This window comes from Heptranchias perlo, chromosome 29 (assembly GCF_035084215.1).
Source record: "Heptranchias perlo isolate sHepPer1 chromosome 29, sHepPer1.hap1, whole genome shotgun sequence".
Taxonomy (NCBI): domain Eukaryota; kingdom Metazoa; phylum Chordata; class Chondrichthyes; order Hexanchiformes; family Hexanchidae; genus Heptranchias; species Heptranchias perlo.
The window spans coordinates 2383562-2407743 of NC_090353.1; the positions used below are offsets into that span (position 1 = coordinate 2383562).

The window sequence follows — 24182 nt, forward strand, 5'->3', positions numbered from 1 at the left end:
TGTAAGCTGAGTAAGGAAAACGCTACTTTCCCAGGGACATTACTTAACTATTCCTAAGATTTCTTGCAAATTCCTTTCCAAATAGTTTAACTGGAAATGTGTAGGCCCTTCCACCCTGCAACAGTGTAACTGCAGACTCGGGAGCAATGCCATGGGAGATTTGCTAGCAATAAGGTCACAATGCATCAATCCTCCAAATACAGCACCTGGAAGGTGCAGAGTGTGGATCGGTGACTCATTCCACAGATTGCTTGATCTGGGCTGCATTGCTTGTAGAGGTGTCTAATGATATTAGCAGCTTCCCCAGAGTGAAAACAAAAGTAATTGGTGGAACTAGCAACAAATAATTCCACTACCGATCAAATCAAAACCTACTTTCTAATATTTCCTGATATTCTGGAACTAATCAAACCAAACTATTGGCTAGATTGACAGATGGCTGGGAGGAAAAAGAGTGGAAGAGCTATAGTGGTAGGGGATTCTATCGTAAGGGGAACAGACAGGCGTTTCTGTGGCCGTAAACGTGACTCCAGGATGGTTTGTTGCCTCCCTGGTGCCAGGGTCATGGATGTCACTGAGCGGCTACAGGGCATTCTCAAGGGGGAGGGTGAGCAGGCAGAGGTCGTGGTCCACATTGGGACCAACGACATAGGTAGGAAGGGAGATGAGGTCCTGCATCAAGAATTTAGGGAGCTAGGTAGCAGATTAAAGAGCAGGACCTCAAAGGTTGTAATCTCTGGATTACTCCCAGTGCCACGGGCTAGTGAGTATAGAAATAGGAGGATAGAACAGATGAATGCGTGGCTAAAGAGTTGGTGCAGGAGGGAGGGTTTCAGTTTCCTGGATCACTGGGCCTGCTTCTGGGGAAGGTGGGACTTGTACAAGTCGGACGGGTTGCACCTGAACCAGAGCGGGACAAATATCCTTGCGGGGAGGTTTGCTAGCACTGTTGGGGGGGGTTTAAACTAACTTGGCAGGGGGATGGGATACAGAGTGGAGCTACAATAGGGGGTGATGTGCAGCCAAATATAGAGAAAAAAACAAGTCAGCTTGGAAGACAGGGCAAATATGTGAGGGCAAGGCTGGATGGCATCTATTTTAATGCAAGGAGTCTTGCGAATAAGGTGGATGAACTGAAGGTGTTGATAAACACATGGGAGTATGATATTGTTGCTGTCAGAGACATGGTTGAGGGAGGGGCAAGACTGGCAGCTCAATATTCCGGGGTACAGAATCTTCAGGCGAGACAGAGGGGGAGGTATAAGAGGAGGGGGGGTCGCAATATTAATTAAAGAATCAATTACTGCCATAAGGAGGGATGATATATTAGCAGGTTCCTCTAATGAGGCCATATGGGTGGAGCTTAAAAACAAAAAGGGGGCAAGCACTTTGATGGGAGTGTACTATAGGCCCCCAAACAGTCAGGGGGAGATCGAGGAACAGATATGTAGGCAAATCTCAGAAAATTGTGCAAATAATAGCGTAATAATAGTGGGGGATTTCAACTTCCCCAATATTAACTGGGATACTCAGAGTGTAAAAGGCTTAGAGGGTACAAAATTCTTAACGTGCATCCAGGAGAGCTTTTTGAGCCAGCATGTAGAAAGTCCTACAAGAGAGGGGGCGGTACTGGACCTAATTCTAGGGAATGTGGCCGGCCAAGTGGAAGAAGTGCTAGTAGGTGAGCACTTTGGTGACAGTGACCATAATTCGGTGAGATTTAAGGTGGTCATGGAAAAGGACAGGGAGGGGCCGGAAATAAAGGTTCTAAATTGGGGGAAGGCTGATTTTAATAGGATAAGGCAGGATCTGGCCAAAATGGACTGGGATCAGCTGCTTGTAGGAAAATCCGCATCGGAGCAATGGGAGTCTTTCAGAAGGGAGATTGAGACCATACAATGGCAACATGTTCCCGTAAAGGTCAAGGGTGGTTCCAAGAACTCCAGGGAACCTTGGATGTCAGGGGATATACGAGAATGGATTAGGAAAAAAAGGAGGGCTTTTGGCAGATACAAAAGGCTAAAGACGGAGGAAGCCCTAGAGGAGTACAAAAAGTGCAGGGGGATACTTAAAAAATAAATTAGGAGATCAAGGAGGGGCCATGAAATAACACTGGCGAGCAAAATAAAGGAAAATCCTAAGATGTTTTATAAGTATATTAAGGGTAAGAGGATGACTAGGGAAAAAATAGGGCCCATTAGGGACAAAAATGGCAATCTGTGTGTGGAGCCGGCAGATGTAGGAGGGGTTCTAAATGAATTTTTTGCATCTGTTTTCACTATGGAGAAGGACGATGTAGACATAGAAATACGGCAGGGGGACTGTGAGATACTCGAACATATTAACATCGAGCGGGAGGAGGTATTGGCGGTTTTAGCAGGCCTAAAAATGGATAAATCCCCAGGCCCGGACGAAATGTATCCCAGGCTACTGTGTGAGGCGAAGGAGGAGATTGCGGGGGCTCTGACACATATATTCAGAACCTCTCTGGCCACAGGGGATGTGCCAGAGGACTGGAGAACCGCTAATGTAGTACCATTATTCAAGAAGGGGAGTAGGGAAAAACCAGGGAACTACAGGCCAGTGAGCCTAACATCAGTGGTAGGAAAATTATTGGAAAAAATTCTGAAGGACAGAATTAGTCTCCACTTGGAGAAGCAAGGATTAATCAGGGATAGTCAACATGGCTTTGTCAAGGGAAGATCATGTCTGACTAATTTGATTGAATTTTTTGAGGGGGTGACTAGGCGTGTGGATGAGGGTAACGCAGTGGATGTGGTATACATGGATTTCAGTGAGGCCTTCGATAAAGTCCCCCACAGGAGACTGGTCAAGAAGGTACGAGCCCATGGAATCCAGGGTGCCTTGGCACTTTGGATACAAAACTGGCTTAGTGGCAGAAGGCAGAGGGTGATGGTCGAAGGTTGTTTTTGTGACTGGAAGCCTGTGGCCAGTGGGGTACCACAGGGATCGGTGCTGGGTCCCTTGCTGTTTGTGGTCTACATTAATGACTTGGATATGAATGTAAAAGGTATGATCAGTAAGTTCGCTGATGATACAAAAATTGGTAGGGTGGTAAATAGCGAGGAGGATAGCCTCAGTCTGCAGGACGATATGGATGGGTTGGTCAGATGGGCGGAACAGTGGCAAATGGAATTTAACCCGGAAAAGTGCGAGGTGATGCACTTTGGAGGGACTAACAAGGCAAGGGAATACACAATGAATGGGAGGACCCTAGGCAAGACAGAGGGTCAGAGGGATCTTGGTGTGCAAGTTCACAGATACCTGAAGGCGGCGGAACAGGTAGATAAGGTGGTAAAGAAGGCATATGGGATACTTGCCTTTATTAGCCGAGGCATAGAATATAAGAGCAAGGAGGTTATGATGGAGCTGTATAAAACACTGGTTAGGCCACAGCTGGAGTACTGTGTGCAGTTCTGGTCGCCACACTACAGGAAGGATGTGATCGCTTTGGAGAGGGTGCAGAGGAGATTCACCAGGATGTTACCAGGGCTGGAGCGCTTCAGCTATGAAGAGAGACTGGGAAGATTGGGTTTGTTTTCCTTGGAGCAGAGGAGGCTGAGGGGGGACATGATTGAGGTGAACAAAATTATGAGGGGCACAGATAGGATGGATACTAAGGAGCTTTTTCCCTTCGTTGAGGGTTCTATAACAAGGGGACATAGATTCAAGGTAAAAGGCGGGAGGTTTAGAGGGGATTTGAGAAAGAACTTTTTCACCCAGAGGGTGGTTGGAGTCTGGAACTCACTGCCTGAAAGGGTTGTGGAGGCAGGAACCCTCACAACATTCAAGAAGCATTTGGATGAGCACTTGAAATGCCATAGCATACAAGGCTACGGACCAAATGCTGGAATATGGGATTAGAGTAGACTGGGCTTGATGGCCGGCGCGGACACGATGGGCCGAAGGGCCTCTATCCGTGCTGTATAACTCTATGACTCTATGTCCTTGGTTCTATTTAATATGGATTCCACTTATAGTAAATGGAATGGAAGAAAGATTAACAGGTCTGTAGTTGCCTGTATCTGTTTATCCCCCTCCTTGAATATGGGAATCTATGGTTTCTTCACAATGACAGCGGGTGCCTCACAGATCTCCTCCCGTGTCTCTCCCAGCACTCTGGGATAAAGTCATCTATCCTGGGGTGGGGGAATGTTTGTTTTGAACCTTTTTAGCCTGTCTGGTACTTTCCTCTCATTTATATAAAAGTCATTAATTTTGCCTGGATGATCTCTGCTTGGGGAGAGCATGTTGCTTCTGTCTTCCCTGGAGGAAGTAATTGTTCATAATATTAACTATCTTGTCCTCAGTTTCAAGTCCGTTTGCATCTTTTAACGTTCTTCCCACTTCTTTGACTGCCCTCTCACTGTTGAGGTACAGAAAGAAATCCTTCCTGTTATGGCTTGTCTCTGCAGCTATGCTTTTCTCTCGGTCACTCTGATCACCCTTTTAACTTGATTTTGCATGTTCCTGTAATCATTCCAGTGAGCTCCTTTCCCAGATCCCATGTGGGATTTGTAAAGCTGACTGGCTGATAACGTACAGGAGGTGCGGACATTTTCTGGTGAATGAACACTAGGAGCAGCACGAATCAGATAAACCAACTTGTACAACAGAGGAAAAAGCAGAAACCTTTGAAACTTGGTCTGGAAATTGCAATTTGTGCACTATTGTGACAAGAGATGACCATGATAAGCTGTATTTTAACCTTTCCCATCCTGAACAACAATTCATTTTTCTGACTCCTTTCATAATTTTGAAAATGGTCATCATTTTGAATTAGGTTAACTTGAAGTCTCCTTTTTCCCCCCAAAGAGAACAAACCCAACATCTTTAATATTTCTTCGCAAGTTACCTTCGATACCAAGAGTTATTTGCCTACATACAATCTCAAGGACTGTAATAGCTTTACTTGTGAGTGGATCTGAACTTCATACATTACTCCAGATTAAATCTGAGTGCTGCCTTACACATCAATGATGCAATCGCCTGCTCCATTCTCTATCTCTCTGCCACTGCAACCCAATAGCTCAGCGACAAAACCGTAGTGTTTCTGTTTGTGTCGGTTTGGATTGGTGGCTGTCCCTTTAAATCCGGTCATAGAACATAAGGAATTTAAAGCAACAGCTGCTGTTCAAAAAACAAACCCTGTCCCAGCCAATTCAATACAAGTGCTGCGAGGACAGGTTGAACTGTTTGGGGGGTAGTGGGGGGAAAACATAGCCACTCCTGAACAAGCACGAACTGGAATGGCAGCTAATTATTTCTCAAACTAAGCGCTCGTTCTCAAAATCCAACAACCCATGGCAACAGGTGAAAGGGTGAAAGTGGCTGGACATGTTCATTAAGCTGAGGTATTAGGACATAACTGAACTGATTGCAATTTTCACAGAAACAGATAAAGTAAACTGGATGGCTTCTGTAATCAGAAAAGATTGCAAAAAGACAAGCCTTTGTATATAAAAGCCATCTACAGAAGAATGGATGAGAGCTGGATTACGACTCATTGATTTTTCCACTCAAGGACTTAAATGATAGGCTTTATACTGTAAATATTTTTATATCAATTACATCATTTGCTTGCTCAGTGTTTAATAAATTTGCTTCATATTTTAAACTTAAAATGAGACCCGATATGATGCGCTACTGCTTTTGAAGACTGGAGAGAGGGAATAGAATAAATTCCAGTAGCTTAAAACTAATCACCAGATAGGATTTGCTGTTCATTATCTTAGACACTTCATTGAAAGCTTGCCTAGATCTCAAGGCTAGGATAGACACTGTCCAAGGTGTGGGGAGTTGGGGAGTTGGGAAGTTGGGACTCAGTGATCTAAGAAATGCTATCCAGAGTAAACTAGAGCAAGAAAGGTAAAAACTCACAGGAACTAAAACACCTGATTACTTTTATTCTAATCTACAGGCAAAGATTTGGCTGCCCTACCAAGGGTTTGCCCCAGAAACCCTTCCATCTCTTTCCTTATAAGCATGCTATATGACTGTTCCACTGAATGCATATTCCCTTCATTTGTTTCCTTGCTCACACACTAATCATTTTACATTGATCCACAGTGAACTGCCTCGGCTCCCTTGGCCTGATAACCTCACCATCCAAATCTAGTTGCATTGATCCTATTTTGGCATCACCTGCTTCCAAGACCTCATCAAGTACAGGTACAGGTACAGGTACAGGTACAGGTACACACACACACACACACACACACACACAACAAGCCAGTCACTGTTCAGAACCAACTAACAAAGCAAACGGAATGGTGAACTCTATATATAAGTCATTCTAGTGCACGTGGGAGACATCATGCTGAAACTGTAGTGTGCTCTGGTCAGGCCAAAGATCAACACTTCGAGGTGTGTTCTGAAGAAAGTTTGGTCCTACCCTGCCACCCACAGCTAATTCAGCATTCTAAAAAAGCGATGGAAAATGTAGCACTATTTGACAACCATGGAGAAAACTCATCTCTTGCATCTGGACCAAAACTACAAAAACCAATAAAGATGGACCACCCCACGCCAAAGTCCAGTCGCTAGCAGGACCCCTGTACATTAGGGGAGGTTGCAGCTTCTCTTGTGGCCTGGCTTCCTGAACCTCGAAGTGTTGATCCTGTCCCCTGTAACGCTGTTGGAAATCTGCAGCATAGAATCACAGAAAATTTACAGCATAGGAGAAGGCCATTCGGCCCCTCGTGTCCGTGCCGGCCGAAAATAAGCCACCCGGCCTAATCCCACTTTCCAGCACTTGGTCCGTAGCCCTGTAGGTTACGGCACTTCAGGTGCACATCCAGATACTTTTTAAATGAGTTGAGGGTTTCTGCCTCTCCCACCCTTTCAGGCAGTGAGTTCCAGACCCCCACCACCCTCTGGGTGAAATTTTTTTTTTCCTCAGCTCCCCTCTAATCCTTCTACCAATTACTGTAAATCTATGTCCCCTGGTTATTGATCTCTCTGCTAAGGGAAATAGGTCCTCCCTATCACTCTATCTGGGCCCCTCATAATTTTGTACACCTCAATCAAATCACCCCTCAGCCTCCTCTGTTCCAAGGAAAACAACCCCAGCCTATCCAATCTATCCTCATAGCTAAAACTCTCCTGTCCTGGCAACATCCTTGTAAATCTCCTCTGCACCCTCTCTGGTGCAATTATATCCTTCCTGTAATGTGGTGACCAGAACTGTACACAGTACTCAAGCTGTGGCCCAACCAGTGTTTTATACAGTTCCAGCATAACCTCCCTGCTTTTACATTCTATGCCTCAGCTAATAAAGGAAAGCATTCCATATGCCTTCTTAACCACCTTATCTACCTGTCCTGCTACCTTCAGGGATCTGTGGACATGCACTCCAAGGTCCCTCACTTCCTCTACACCTCTCAGTATCCTCTCATTTATTATGTACTCCCTTGCCTTGTTTGCTCTCACCAAATGCATTACCTCACACTTCTCCGGATTGAACTCCATTTGCCACTTTTCTGCCCACCTGACCAGTCCATTGATAACTTCCTGCAGTCTACAGCTTTTCTCCTCACTATCAACCACACGGCCCATCTTTGTTGAGGGAAGTAAGTATGATTCTAAAACACCAATTCACAAACAGGTGCTCATTACCTGCATATATTCTTATAAGATCTGATTAAACTTAAAGAACTAGTCGAAGTCATCATAAAATATCAAGGTGCATAACGTGCTCTATGGCCAAGCATTGAGCCGACCCGAGAAGCCTCTATCTGAGGAGCATTTTTAACACTGCCATTCATAGTATTCCTACTTTTATCAAACACCATTATTTAGATAGGTCAACAAAAAGGATAATTTTTTTGGCAGATTTATTTTGAAAGCAGGTGCCTCACCTGACCTGAAAGGTCCACCTTCCTCCTCTGGGGGTGTTAATCGGAGTCTAGGCTGTAGTGGACTGGAAGATCGGAACAGGAGGAGGCCATTCAGCCCCTCGAGCCTGTTCCACTATTCAATCAGATCATGGTTGATCTGTACTCAAATCTATTTACCCGCCATTGCTCCATATCCCTTGATACATTTACAAAAATCTATTGATCTCAGTCCTGAAAATTTCAACTGACCCCCAGCATCCACAGCCTTTTGGGGGAGAGAGTTCCAGATTTCCACTACCCTTTGTGTGAAAAAATGCTTCACTCCTGAATGATCTGGCTCTAATTTTAAGGCTGTGTTCCCTTGTTCTGGATTCCTCCACCAGAGGAAATAGTTTTTCTGTATCTACACTATTTTGAATCCCTTTATCATTTTAAAGACATCGATTAGATCACCCCTCAACCTTCTAAACTCAAGGGAATACAAGCCATGTCTATGCAACCTGTCCTCATACTTTAACCCTTTAAGCCCCGGCATAATTCTAGTGAATCTGCACTGGATGCTCTCCAAGGCCAATATATCCTTCCTGAGGTGCGGTGCCCAGAACCGAACACAGTCTCCAGATGGGGTCTGACCAAGGCTCTGTACAAGTGAAGCATCACTTCCTTACTTTTGTATTCCAGCCCCCTTGAGATAGAGGCCTACAATCCATTAGCCTTCTTGATTACTTTTTGTACCTGTGCACTAGCTTTTAATGATTTGTGTACATTGACACCCAAATCCCTTTGGTCCTCCAGTTCCTAGTCTCTCACCATTTAGAAAATATTCCAATTTGTCTTTCTTGGATCCAAAGTGACCTTACACTTCCTCATATTGAACTCCATCTGCCAGTTTTGCCCACTCACTTAGTCTGTCTATGTCCCTTTGCAAGTTCCTGCTCCCATCTACACAACTTACTGTGCCTCCTAACTTATGTTATCTACAAACTTGGATATGCAACTCTCTATTCCTTCATCCAAGTCATTGATATATATGGTCAAAAGCTGAGATCACATTCCCCATCTTTTTCCTCTAAGAATGCTAGTCAGCGTCCTGGCTATAGTGGATTTAAGAGACGTTACCCACCTTGTACTATCATCTTCTTTGTTTAAGAGAATTGTCCCTACCGGTCTAAACAGCCTCATTCCGTCCATGACTATTGTTTCTTTTCTCTCCTCCTGAAGCCATTGGTGTGGGTTCCAGCAGTGCAATCAACACACTGAAAGACTGCACTGGTGGATGGGTCAGGGTAGATGGAAGCAGACTGTTCCCAGTGGGTGAGGGGTCAAGAACAAGGGCCATAGATACAAAATTAAATGTAAGAGATTTTGAACAGAGGGCAGGAGAAACGTCTTTAGACACACAGAGTTTTGAGGATGCGGAATTCACTTCCAGGGTCAGTGATTGAGGCAGAAAATATGTCAACATTCAAAATTAAACTGGATAGGCGGATGAAGGAAAAAGGGATTGGGAACAGGGTGGGTAAATGTGATTAGGACTATTTGCTTGTGTTGTGGGTAAATGCTAACACGAGCTGGTTTGGCCGAATGGCCTGTTTTCGTGTTGTAAATTCTACATATCACTATATAGAATCATAGAATGGGTACAGCACAGAAGGAGGCCATTTGGCCCATTGAACCCGTGCCGGCTCTTTGTAAGAGCAATCCAGTTAGTCCCATTCCCCTCTAACCCTGCAATTTTTTTCCCTTCAAGTACTTATCCAATTCTTTTTTGAAAGCCACAATTGAATCCACCTCCACCACCCTTTCAGGCAGTGCATTCCAGATCATAACTACACGCTGCATAAAAAAAGTTTTCCTCATGTCGCCTTTGGTTCTTTTGCCAATCACTTTATATCTATGTCCTCTGGTTCTCGACCCTTCTGCCAATGGGAACAGTTTCTCTTTATTTACTATATCTAAACCCTTCATGATTTTCTTTTTATTTGTTCATGGGATGTGGGCGTTGCTGGCAAGGCCAGCATTTATTGCCCATCCCTAATTGCCCTTGAGAAGGTGGTGGTGAGCCACCTTCTTGAACCGCTGCAGTCCATGTGGTGAAGGTTCTCCCACAGTGCTGTTAGGAAGGGAGTTCCAGGATTTTGACCCAGCAACGATGAAGGAACGGCGATATATTTCCAAGGCAGGATGGTGTGTGACATGGAGGGGGACGTGCAGGTGGTTTTGTTCCCATGTGCCTGCTGCTCTTGTCCTTCTAGGTGGTAGAGGTCGCGGGTTTGGGAAGTGCTGTTGAAGAAGCCTTGGTGAGTTGCTGCAGTGTATCCTATGGATGGTACACCCTGCAGCCACGGTGCACCGGTGATGAAGGGAGTGAATGTTTAGGGTGGTCGACGGGGTGCCAATCAAGTGGGCTGCTTTGTCCTGGATGGTGTCGAGCTTCTTGAGTGTTGTTGGAGCTGCACTCATCCAGGCAAGTGGAGAGTATTCCATCACACTCCTGACTTGTGCCTTGTAGATGGTGGAAAGGCTTTGGGGAGTCAGAAGGTGAGTCACTCGCCGCAGAATACTCAGCCTCTGACCTGCTCTTGTAGCCACAGTATTTATGTGGCTGATCCAGTTAAGTTTATGGTCAATGATGACCCCCAGGATGATGGGGGATTCGGCGATGGTAATGCCGTTGAATGTCAAGGGGAGGTGGTTCGGCTCTCTCTTGTTGGAGATAGTCATTGTTTGAACACTTCTATCAAATCTCCTCTCAACCTTCAAAAGCAAAATACTATGGATGCTGGAAATCTGAAATAAAAACAGAAAATGCTGGAGAAGCTCAGCAAGCCAGGCAGCATCTGTGGAGAAAGAGACAGAGTTAATGTTTCGTCAAAGACCTTTCATCAGAACTGCACAGGTTCTGATGAAAGGTCTTCGACCTGAAACGTTAACTCTGTCTCTTTCTCCACCGATGCTGCCTGACTTGCTGAGCTTCTCCAGCATTTTCTGTTTTTACTCCTCTTAACCTTCTCTGCTCCAAGGAGAACAACCCCAGCTTCTCCAGTCTCTCCACATAACTGAAGTCCCTCATCCCTGGAACCATTCTGGTAAATCTTTGCTGAACCCTCTCTAAGGCCTTCACATCCTTCCTAAAGTGTGGTGCCCACAATTGGACACAATACTCCAGTTGTGGCCGAACCAGTGTTTTATAAAGGTTCAGCATAACCTCCTTGCTTTTGTACTCTATGCCTCTATTTATAAATTGTAAACAATTTTACAACACCAAGTTATAGTCCAGCAATTTTATTTTAAATTCACATGCTTTCGGAGGCTTCCTCCTTCCTCAGGTGAACATTTGTTGGAAACGTTCACCTGAGGAAGGAGGAAGTCTCCGAAAGCTTGTGAATTTAAAATAAAATTGCTGGACTATAACTTGGTGTTGTAAAATTGTTTACAATTGTCAACCCCAGTCCATCACCGGCATCTCCACATCATGGCTACCATCTATTTATAAAGCCCAGGATCCCGTATGCTTTTTTAACTGCTTTCTCAACCTGTCCTGCCACCTTCAAAGATTTGAGTACATATACGCCCAGGTCTCTCTGTTCCTGCACCCCCTCTAGAATTGTACCCTTTAGTTTATATTGCCTCTCCTCATTCTTCCTGCTAAAATGTACCACTTCGCACTTCTCTGCATTAAATTTCATCTGCCACGTGTCCGCCCATTCCACCAGCCTGTCTATATCCTCTTGAAGTCTATCACTCTCCTCCTCACTGTTTACTACAATTCCAAGTTTTGTGTAATCTGCAAATTTTGACATTGTGCCCTGTACTCCCAAGTCCAAGTCATTAATATATATCAAAAAAAGCAGTGGTCCCAGCACCGACCCCTGGGGAACACCACTGTACACCTCCCTCCAGTCTGAAAAACAACCGTTCACCACTGCTCTCTGTTTCCTGTCACTTAGCCAATTTTGTATCCATGCTGTCACTGCCACTTTTATTCCATGGGTTTCAATTTTGCTGACAAGCCTATTATGTGGGACTTTGTCAAAAGCCTTTTGAAAGTCCATATACATCACATCAACTGCATTGCCCTCATCGACCCTCTCTGGTACCTCATCAAAAAACTCATCAAGTTTGTTAAACACGATTTGCCTTCAACAAATCCATGTTGGCTTTCCTTAATTAATCCACACTTGTCCACGTGACTATTAATTTTGTCCCGGATTATCGTTTCTAAAAGTTTCTCCACCACCGAGGTTAAACTGACTGGCCTGTAGTTACTGGGTTTATCCTTACACCCTTTTTTGAACAAGGGTGTAACATTTGCAACTCTCCAGTCCTCTGGTACCACCCCCATATCTAAGGATGTTTGGAAGATTATGGCCAGCACCTCTGCAATCTCCACCCTTACTTCCCTCAGCAACCTCGGATGCATCCCATCCGGACCAGGTGACTTATCCACTTTAAGTACAGCCTTTCTAGTACCTCCTCTTCATCAATTTTTAGCCCATCAAGTATCTCAACTACCTCCTCTTTTACTGTGACTTTGGCAGCATCTTCTTCCTTGGTAAAGACAGATGCAAAGTACTCATTTAGTACCTCGGCCATCCCCTCTGGCTCCATGAGTAGATCGCCTTTTTGGTCCCTAGTCAGTCCCACCCCTCCTCTTACTACCCGTTTACTGTTGACATGCCTATAGAAGACTTTTAGATTCCCTTTTATGTTGGCCGCCAGTCTATTCTCATACTCTCTCTTTTCCCCTCTTATTTCCTTTTTCACTTCCCCTCTGAACTTTCTATATTCAGCCTGGTTCTCACTTGTGTTATCAACCTGACATCTGTCATATGCCCCTTTTCTCTGCTTCATCTTACTCACTATCTCCTTTGTTATCCAGGGAGCTCTGGCTTCAGTTGCCCTGCCTTTCCCCCTCGTGGGAATGTACTTAGAATGTACAGGAACCATCTCTTCTTTAAAGGCCGCCCATTGTTCCATTACAGCTTTGCCTCCCAATTTTTGATTCCAATTTACCCGGGCCAAAATCATTCTCAAATGACTGAAATTGGATCTCCTCCAATTTTTACTCTGGATTGCTCCTGATCCTTTTCCATAACTGATCTAACCCAATAGATAGCCAGTGCTGGAGTTTCTGAATGTGGGAACTTCATAGTATCAAGTCTCCCGCCCTGAAAATTACACATACACATTTCCACCAGAGTCTCTGAATGGTGATCAGGCATTTATATAACGCCTTAATGCAGTAAAAGAGGAAAGGGAGGTGGTTTACAAGAAGAGGTTGTCAAGGGTGGTATTTTTGAGGAGTGCAGTGATGATGACAGATTTGAAGGGGATGGGGATAGTACCAGAGGAGAGAGAACCATTTACAATATCAACTAACATGGGGCCAGGAAGGGAAGCTGGGTGGTCAGCCGTTTGGTGGGAATAGGGTCGAGGGAGCAGGAGGTGGGTCTCATGGACAAGATGAGCTTGGCGAGGGCACGAGGGGAGATCGGAGAGAAATTAGAGCAAGATGCTGGTTCAGGAGCAGGAACCTCCATTAATTTTTCCCTACCCTAGGGACACTGAGGCCACCTGTAATACCCCACCATACAACCAGCTGAGATCTGTTTACTCAGTGCAGCCCAGCAATCAGACCTGGAATCTTCCTGTTGTGTGGGGTTCAGGACTACAACAAGCAGGGCTCGGAGCCACTACAGCAGTCTGCTCTTGTCATCACTTGCTGGTACTTACTTGCTGATCAGTTAAGTATTGCCATGCTACAAGAGTCTTAACTCCTCCTCCTAGAGTTGACGGCTGACACCCCGTCAAACATCAGAAAAGGTTAACTTGCTTGAGATATTCCCTGTTAGTGACTTGGACCTACTCCTATTGGTCTGTGAACATGTGACTTAGACTATCCTGTGTAACATACATTATTCACTTGTAAAATGAAATTTATGAATAGAATAAAAAGATGCTGTTAAAGTTAGTAGGAAATGTTACTGACCAATAGAACCAAATCAAACCTATTTTAATGGACTTGAGGATGTCACATGTACAATTCAAAAGTGAAGAAATATACAATAAAAGGTGAATTTCACTCTCTCAGAGCTTGTTTGTTTCTTACCACAGGAATGGAAGGTGCTGCCATGGAGACCAGGTGTAGCCTGGGTGGTACCAACTGGTATCGGTGCAGGTGAACATGTCCAGAATGGTACTGTGGGAAATTTGATGTCACCCTTTCTTCCCTGTGAACCCATACACAAAGATTAGTAATTACACCAACAGATTTAGCTCTCAACACAAGTCAGTTCTTGAGAGAGGAACTCAGTGACTGAGCAAGGTCTACCCTTCCACAGAAATAGGTTAGCAACATCCATTTGTAATCCAACCATCATCGAATGAGGGACTGGAAAAGACAGGGTGATTCAGTGTGCCAAAATATTGTCCTTTTGGCTCTGGAAGCTATGTTCAAATTGAGAAAGGGTATAGGTCTCCTCTCTGATGGAAGGTTAGAATGTGCAGTGGGCTACAGGGAGATACAAATCTTCATGTGAACAGAGAATGGCTAAAAGCTATTCAGAGCCATAACGGTGGAACTTTATGAATGTAGCTGTGAGTAACTTAATGTAACAGGCTATAATTAAAAATCACACTTTGTATCTGCCACTTGGATAAACCAAGGTCTCAAAACATTGGCTCTGAAGTCCAGCCATTTCCAGCAGATACGGCTTTTCAAACCCAAGAATCAGATTGTTCCGAGGTTTGCCGTAAGGGTGAGTAACACAAGCAATCGATACATTAGCATCTCAGAATTGTCAGTGGTCTTGCAGAATCTATTCTTGGGTTCACAGAACAATGATTTCCTCTCTCAAAAGAGCTGTATCTCTGGAGCCGGTCCACGCGACTGAAGGATATTTATCTGCTGCTACTCTGCAGATCACCAGGGAGGCCAAGTTACATTCTCCTAATACTAGGCGAGTAACACTTCTTACCTGACCGTCTCCATCCAATGGTTTCTTTGGATCTCAGGGCCTCTTTGCTGGTACACAGAGCACTGTTGTTGCTGCTGGTACACAGAGCATTGCTGTTGCTGCTGGTACACAGAGCATTGCTGCTGCTGCTGGTACTGGTACACGGAGCACTGTTGCTGCTGCTGATACACGGAGCATTGTTGCTGCTGCTGATACACAGAGCACTGCTGCTGTTGCTGCTGGTACACAGAGCACTGCTGTTGTTGCTGATACACAGAGCATTGTTGCTGCTGCTGCTGCTGTTGTTGCTGCTGCTGCTGCTGCTGCTGAGGGGTACTGGCTGGCACTAATGGAGTGTTCATTAACAGAGGAGGGGCCGCCAGGGGTGGCTGCTGAAACGGCACCATGTGTAGAGGTGGTACTGGCTGCTGAGAGGTTGGCACAGTTGGAAGCTGTTGGGAAGTGGTAGACCTGTACGCTGTCGAATGTCCGGGTTGCAGGCGAGTGTGATAAGATGGCACTGGCCGGGCGATGGGGTAACTGGCTGATGTGGGAGGCTGACAGGACAGGCTTGCTGCCTGAGTACTGGGCGTGGGACGAGCTAAAGCCCTTGAAAATGCAGAGTCTGTGAGGGAGGAAAAAAAAGGGATTCAGGTTTAGGCAGATTCGGGAGAATACATGATGTTGATTCATAAAATATAAAAGACTGTCAAATCTGTTTAATGACATTATAATCAATAAGCTTTTGAAGTTCAAACAACAAGTGACCCGCTTGCTGCACACCAGCTCCAGAATACAATGCATCTCTGCAGAGACCAATAAAATATACAGACTCTGCCCTGCCACACCAATCCCAACCAGACCCGGCAGAAAGCTGCACCAGCAAGAAAACACAACCGTGTTTCCATCACAGCTTTGTCGGAGTTCATACCACACCTGCATGAAAAATCAGGCCAAACACTGCAATGTTGCAAAGTTACTCATCACAGGAGTGCAGGTATCCCTGACCTACACACAATGCTTTCGACTCAATTAGCAGGAGTGAGTCATGTGTACAGAGTACATAGGAACAGGAGGAGCCCATTCAGCCGTTCAATTAGATCATGGCTGATCTGTACCTCAACTCCATGCTATCCCTCGATACCCTTACCCAACAAAAATCTATCCCTCTCAGTCTTGAAAGCTCCATTTGACCCTCAGCATCCACAGCCTTTTGGGGGGAGAGTTCCAGATTTCCACTCCCCTTTGTGTGAAGAAATGCTTCCTGACATCGCCCCTGAACGGCCTGGCTCTAATTTTAAGGTTATGCCCCCTTATTCTGGACTCCCCCACCAGAGGAAATAGTTTCTCTACATCTACCCTATCGAATCTCTTACTCATTTTACTAAAACTTACTGTGCCTCCCAACTTAATTTGCCATCTGCTAACTTGGATAGGCAACTCTCTATTCCCTCATTCAAGTCATTGATATATGTGGTGAAAAGCTGTGGCCCCAGTACAGATCCCTGGGGAATACTACTGGTCACATCCCACCAATCAGAGAAGGTTCCCTTTATCCCTCTGTCTCTCTCCTCACTTCCAACCAATTATCAACTCAACTAAAGTTACCTACAATTCCGTGCGCTTTCATTTTTGCTAATCTCTTGTGCAGAACTTTATCAAAAGCCTTCTGGAAGTCAATATAAATAATATCCATAGACACTCCCTTATCTACCATTTTGGTGACCTCCTCAAAAAATTCAGCTAAAATAATCAGACATAACTTACCCTTCACAAAGCCATGCTGACTCTCTGATCAGCTCAAAGTTGTCCAAATGCTGTCACTCTGTCCATAAAGACAGATTCTAGTAATTTCCACACAACTGACGTAAGACTGAGAGGTCTTTAGTTACTGGGATTCTCCCTACCACCCTTCTTAAACAATGGAGAGACAAGAGAGTTTTGGAAGATTATTATTAAAGCACCTGCAATTTCTTCACCTACTTCTTTTAATATCATATGGTGGAAATTATCAGGCCCTGGAAATTTATCTCTCTTAAGTCCCATTATTTTCTCCATTACCATTTTAAAACTTATATTAAATCCAGTAAGTTCTTCCCCTTGATTTATTTTTAGGTTGCCCTTGTACCGCTGGTATTGGAGTAGATTGGGTATATTTTTATAGCCTACTCACAAACCCTATTCTAAGCCTCAGTGTCCCTCCAGAAAGGAAATGCCATTGTTCCCGAACAGGTTCTCAGGTCAAGAGGGTATTTTGGTTGGCTCGTGACTGCGCTCTGAAGAAAGAGCAGTAACAATGACAGGTACAGGGAAGCGAGCTTTATTCCTCTACCACACAGCCAATGAGTGCAGCAGGACAGCATTAGGATCAGTGATTAAAATAGATCCTGGCATTAAAGCACTATGAAACCTGGCTCCAGCTGGCTGAGGATTGGCAATGAAATATACCTGGGAATAAACTTTCAGGAGAGATAGGGAAGAAAGGGAGGGAGGAGTAATGCTGTTACTTAGAGGCAGCATCATAGAACTGAAGTGTTAAGGATTTAAATAGAGAAGTGGTTGAAACAGAATCCCTTTGGATTGAGCTGAGAAGTAGCAAGGCACTAAGTCACATAAGTGGGAGTTTATAACAAACTGTAAAATGGTTGGACGTAATACTGAAGCTGACATTTGTAGACGAATCCATGAACAATAGTTACAACTGTTGGAGATTTTAATTATCCACAAATAGTCTCCCATCCTCCACCTTCTAAACTTCAGCTATCCATGTCCTGTCCACACCAAGTCCCCTTCACCCATCACCCCTGCCCTCACTGACGTACATTGGCTCCCAGTCCACCAACATCTCAAATGCAAATTTCTCATCTTTGTGCTTAAACCCCCTCATGGCCTTGTCCCTCCCAATCTCTGTAAACTCCTCCAAGCCAGAACACAACCCCCACCCCCCCCACCACCCCAAACTTTCCGTTCCTCTGACTCTGGCCTCTCGTGCAGCCCCTCCCTTTGCTTCACCATTGGCGGCCGTGCCTTCAGCCACCTAGGCACCATGCTCTGGAATTCCTCCCTAAACCCCTCTGCCTCCCCACCTCCCTCTCCCCCTTTAAGACCCTCCTTAAAAACTATCTCTGTGACCACCTGCTAATATCTCCTTTGACTCAGCATCCATTTTTTGATTACACCTCTGTGAAGTGGCGTGGGTCGTTTTTGTACTTTTAAGGCTCAGTATATATGCAAGTTGCTGTTGGGATAGGGAGAATGTTGGTGGTGAACAAAGTACTCAGGGTGATTTTCTCAGTTAATATGTTGTTATTCCAATATGGAAGTGCTACTTAAACTGCTTCTGAGTAAGTAGGCGGCCTAAAAGTGGAGTCACAGGTGGATAGGGTGGTGAAGAAGGCATTCGGCATGCTTGGTTTCATTGGTCAGAACATTGAATGTAGGAGTTGGGATGTCTTGTTGAAGTTGTACAGGGCATTGGTGAGGCCACACTTGGAGTACTGTGTACAGTTCTGGTCACCCTATTATAGAAAGGATATTATTAAACTAGAAAGAGTGCAGAAAAGATTTACTAGGATGCTACCGGGACTTGATGGTTTGACTTACAGGGAGAGGTTAGACAGACTGGGACTTTTTTCCCTGGAGAGTAGGAGGTTAAGGGGTGATCTTATAGAAGTCTATAAAATAATGAGGGGCATAGATAAGGTCGATAGTCAAAATCTTTTCCCAAAGGTAGGGGAGTCTATAACGAGGGGGCATAGATTTAAGGTGAGAGGGGAGAGATACAAAAGGGTCCAGAGGGGCAATTTTTTCACTCAAAGGGTGGTGAGTGTCTGGAACAAGCTGCCAGAGGCAGTAGTAGAGGCGGGTACAATTTTGTCTTTTAAAAAGCATTTGGACAGTTACATGGGTAAGATGGGTATAGAGGGATATGGGCCAAGTGCAGGCAATTGGGACTAGCTTAGTGGTATAAACTGGGCGACATGGACATGTTGGGCCGAAGGGCCTGTTTCCATGTTGTAACTTCTATGATTCTATGATTCTATAAACAGTGACCACAATATAATTAGATTCAGTGTAAGGATAGAAAAGTAAATGTTGAACACAAATTATAGTGAGATAAAAGATTAAATGGAAGGAAAAATTGGCAAATTAAACCATAGACCAACAATAAATAATCAATAAGGCTAATGGAATGCTGGCCTTTATATCTAGAGGGCTAGAGTACAAGGGGGCAGAAGTTATGCTGCAGCTATACAAAACCCTGGTTAGACCGCACCTGGAGTACTGTGAGCAGTTCTGGGCACCGCAACTTCGGAAGGACATAATGGCCTTGGAGGGAGTGTAGCGTAGGTTTACTAGAATGATACCCGGACTTCAAGGATTAAGTTACGAGGAGAGATTACACAAATTGGGGTTGTATTCTCTAGAGTTTCGAAGGTTAAGGGTTGATCTGATCAAAGTTTATAAGATATTAAGGGGAACAGATAGGGTGGATAGAGAGAAACTATTTCCGCTGGTTGGGGATTCTAGGAGTAGGGGGCACAGTCTAAAAATTAGAGCCAGACCTTTCAGGAGTGAGATTAGAAAACATTTCTACACACAAAGGGTGGTAGAAGTTTGGAACTCTCTTCCACAAACGGCAATTGATAAATTTGCTAAATTTAAATGCGAGATAGATAGCTTTTTGGCAACCAAAGGTATTAAGGGATATGGTCCAAAGGCAGGTTTATGGAGTTAGATCACAGATCAGCCATGATCTTATCAAATGGCGGAGCAGGCAGGAGGGGCTGAATGGCCTCCTCCTGTTCCTATGTTCCTAACAATGGGAACTATTTAAATAGGAGATGGAAAGGGTATGAATCAAGTATATTGCAGTAAGGAGAAAATGGATTGTATCGAAGGCTGGGGTTCTATGGATGAATAGGGAAATTAGATCAACTGTGAAACTAAAATAAATGTAGTGCTTCAAGGGTAAATAGTAAGAATGAAAACCAGGAAAATTGTGAGAAATACTAGCTGGCCCATGGCTTTCATGGCAGGTCCTCTCCCCATGATTTTTGTCTGCCTCGCTTCTGTGCCTGTGATCCCTCTGTCTCTTGCATCCCCGTCCGTCTCAGCTCATGTGTGTCCATCATGATGTCTGTACGTGCCACTGATCTCTGCCGTCTCTCTACTGACATCCTAAAAAGGAAATTAGGAAAGCAAAGAGAGGGCACTCTTTTTAGGTCTACTACTTTGTCCTTCTAATGTCTATCTGCCTGATTTCTTTCTATCCCGTGACAGAAATACAAATCTTTTCCTTTTTCCTTCGTATTTCTCTGGTGATCTTTACCTGTGCCCCACAGATCTCTCTCCTCTCTCTAGCTTCTCACCCAGAGTCTCTCTCTTTACCTGTGATTTCTGATGTGCTGCAGATTTCTCGCTCTCTTTCTCCACTGATACTCGTCTCTCTGACCTTTCAGGGTAAGATAAGGCAGAAAAAGAAAGCCTACGATAGACACCGGGAACTCAATACTATGGAAAGCTTAGAGGAGTATACAAAGTGCAGCAAAAAGGAAATTAGGAAAGCAAAGAGACGGCATGAAAAAATATTAGCAGGTAAAATCAAAGAAAACCCAAGATGTTTTATAAATACAAGAGGATAACTAAGGAAAGAGTAGGGCCTATTAGAGACCAAAAAGGTAACCTGTGTGTGGAGGTGGATGATGTGGATATGGTTCTTAATGAATACTTTGCATCGAGAGTCATAGAGTCATAGAGTCATACAGCACGGATAGAGGCCCTTCGGCCCATCGTGTCCGCGCCGGCCATCAGCCCTGTCTACTCTAATCCCATATTCCAGCATTTGGTCCGTAGCCTTGTATGCTATGGCATTTCAAGTGCTCATCCAAATGCTTCTTGAATGTTGTGAGGGTTCCTGCCTCCACAACCCTTTCAGGCAGTGAGTTCCAGACTCCAACCACCCTCTGGGTGAAAAAGTTCTTTCTCAAATCCCCTCTAAACCTCCCGCCTTTTACCTTGAATCTATGTCCCCTTGTTATAGAACCCTCAACGAAGGGAAAAAGCTCCTTAGTATCCATCCTATCTGTGCCCCTCATAATTTTGTACACCTCAATCATGTCCCCCCTCAGCCTCCTCTGCTCCAAGGAAAACAAACCCAATCTTCCCAGTCTCTCTTCATAGCTGAAGCGCTCCAGCCCTGGTAACACCCTGGTGAATCTCCTCTGCACCCTCTCCAAAGCGATCACATCCTTCCTGTAGTGTGGCGACCAGAACTGCACACAGTACTCCAGCTGTGGCCTAACCAGTGTTTTATACAGCTCCATCATAACCTCCTTGCTCTTATATTCTATGCCTCGGCTAATAAAGGCAAGTATCCCATATGCCTTCTTTACCACCTTATCTACCTGTTCCGCCGCCTTCAGGGATCTGTGAACTTGCACACCAAGATCCCTCTGACCCTCTGTCTTGCCTAGGGTCCTCCCATTCATTGTGTATTCCCTTGCCTTGTTAGTCCCTCCAAAGTGCATCACCTCGCACTTTTCCGGGTTAAATTCCATTTGCCACTGTTCCGCCCATCTGACCAACCCATCTATATCGTCCTGCAGACTGAGGCTATCCTCCTCGCTATTTACCACCCTACCAATTTTTGTATCATCAGCGAACTTACTGATCATACCTTTTACATTCATATCCAAGTCATTAATGTAGACCACAAACAGCAATGCACCCAGCACCGATCCCTGTGGTACCCCACTGGCCACAGGCTTCCAGTCACAAAAACAACCTTCGACCATCACCCTCTGCCTTCTGCCACTAAGCCAGTTTTGTATCCAAAGTGCCAAGGCACCCTGGATTCCATGGGCTCGTACCTTCTTGACCAGTCTCCTGTGCGGGACTTTATCGAAGGCCTTACTGAAATCCATGTATACCACATCCACTGCGTTACCCTCATCCACACGCCGAGTCACCCCCTCAAAAAATTCAATCAAATTAGTCAGACATGATCTTCCCTTGACAAAGCCATGTTGACTATCCCTGATTAATCCTTGCTTCTCCAAGTGGAGACTAATTTTGTCTTCACAAAGGAGAGGGATCATACTGGGATTGAAGTTAAGGAGGAGGAGTGTGAAATATTGGATGGGATAAACATAGCAAGAGAGGAAGTATTAAGGGGATTAGCATCTTTGAAAGTGGATAAATCTCCAGGGCCGGATGAAGTGTATCTGTAACCTAGGCTGTTAAAAGAAGCCAGGGAGGAAATAGCAGAGGCTTTAACAATCATTTTCCAAACTTCACTGGATACAGGTATAGTGCCGGAGGATTGGAGGACTGCTAACGTTGTACCGTTGTTTAAAAAGGGAGCGAGGGATAGACCGAGTAATTACAGGCCAGTCAGCCTAACCTCGGTGGTGGGTAAATTATTGGAATCAATTCTGAGGGACAGGATAAACTGTCACTTAGAAAGGCACGGATTAATCAAGGACAGTCAGCATGGATTTGTTAAAGGGAGGTCGTGTCTGACTAACTTGATTGAATTATTCAAGGAGGTGACAAGGAAGATCGATGAGGGTAGCGCAATTGATGTAGTGTACATGGATTTTAGCAAGGCTTTTGACAAGGTCGCAGTATGGCAGACTGGTCAAAAAAGTAAATTCTAAGGGAATGTGGCAAATTGGATCCAAAATTGGCTCAGTGGCCGGAAGGAAAGGGTAATGGTCAACGGGTGTCCTTTGCTTTTGTGGTATATATTAACGATTTGGACTTAAACGTAGGGGGCTTGATTAAGAAATTTGCGGATGACACAAAGATAGGCCGTGTGGTTGATAGTGAGGAGGAAAGCTGTAGACTGCAGGAAGATATCAATGGACTGGTCAGATGGGCAGAAAAGTGGCAAATGGAATTCAATCCGGAGAAGTGTGAGGTAATGCATTTGGGGAGGGCAAACAAGGCAAGGGAATACACAATAAATGGGAGGATACTGAGAGGTGTAGAGGAAGTGAGGGAGCTTGGAGTGCATGTCCACAGATCCCTGAAGGTAGCAGGACAGGTAGATAAGATGGTTAAGAAGGCATATGGGAATAGAATCATAGAAGTTACAACATGGAAACAGGCCCTTCGGCCCAACATGTCCATGTCGCCCAGTTTATACCACTAAGCTAGTCCCAATTGCCTGCACTTGGCCCATATCCCTCGATACCCATCTTACCCATGTAACTGTCCAAATGCTTTTTAAAAGACAAAATTGTACCCGCCTCTACTACTGCCTCTGGCAGCTCGTTCCAGACACTCACCACCCTTTGAGTGAAAAAATTGCCCCTCTGGATCCTTTTGTATCTCTCCCCTCTCACCTTAAATCTGTGCCCCCTCGTTATAGACTCCCCTACCTTTGGGAAAAGATTTTGACTATCGACCTTATCTATGCCCCTCATTATTTTATAGACTTCTATAAGATCACCCCTTAACCTCCTACTCTCCAGGGAATAAAGTCCCAGTCTGTCTAACCTCTCCCTGTAAGTCAAACCATCAAGTCCCGGAATGCTTTCCTTAGCCGAGGCATAGAATGTAAAAGCTGTGATGTTATGCTGGAACTGTATAAAACACTAGTTAGGCAATAGCTTGAGTACTGCGTACAGTTCTGGTCACCACATTACAGGAAGGATGTAATTGCACTAGAGAGGGTACAGAGGAGATTTACAAGGATGTTGCCAGGACTGGAGAATGTTAGCTATGATGACAGATTGGATAGGCTGGGGTTGTTTTCCTTGGAACAGAGGAGGCTGAGGGGTGATTTGATTGAGGTGTATAAAATTATGAGGGGCCTAGATAGAGTGGATAGGAAGGACCTATTTCCCTTAGTGGAGGGGTCAATAACCAGGGGGCATGGATTTAAAGTGATTGATAGAAGGATTAGAGCAGAAATGAGGAAACATTTTTTCACCCAGAGGGTGGTGGGGGTCTGGAACTCACTGCCTGAGAGGGCGGTAGAGGCAGAAACCCTCAACTCATTTAAAAAATACCTGGATGTGCACCTGAAGAGCCGTGACCTGCAGGGCTACGGACCAAATGCATGGAAGTGGGATTAGGCCGGGTGGCTCGTTTCTCAGCCGGCGCGGACACGATGGGCCGAATGGCCTCCTTCTGTGCCATAAATTTTCTATGATTCTATGACCTGATCTCTCTCTCTCCCCTATCTCTCTGTATCTGTCCCCCAATCTCTGTTTCCATTTGACCTGATATATCTGTATCTCCCCTAATTTCTCTCTGTCCCCGATGTGTCTCTGTAGTCCAGGGAGGGGAGGGAAAGAGGCCACAATTGAAGGAAATATTGGACTTTAAAATTACAGTTCAATGGCAAAGAAAC

The 24182-nt window shown here is 44.9% G+C and overlaps 1 protein-coding gene across 2 annotated transcripts in view; it reads right to left on the reverse strand.

The window, feature by feature from the left end:
• The window catches only part of LOC137299325 (E3 ubiquitin-protein ligase arkadia-A-like), a 102322-nt gene that overhangs the window by 19789 nt on the left and 58351 nt on the right, over window positions 1–24182 (reverse strand). For both annotated transcript variants that reach the window (XM_067967974.1, XM_067967972.1), the window contains exons 9-10: window positions 14840–15443; window positions 13972–14092 (exon numbers count right to left, since the gene is read on the reverse strand). In XM_067967974.1, the coding sequence (XP_067824075.1) occupies window positions 13972–14092; window positions 14840–15443 (725 nt within the window). The remainder of the gene's footprint in view (window positions 1–13971; window positions 14093–14839; window positions 15444–24182) is intronic.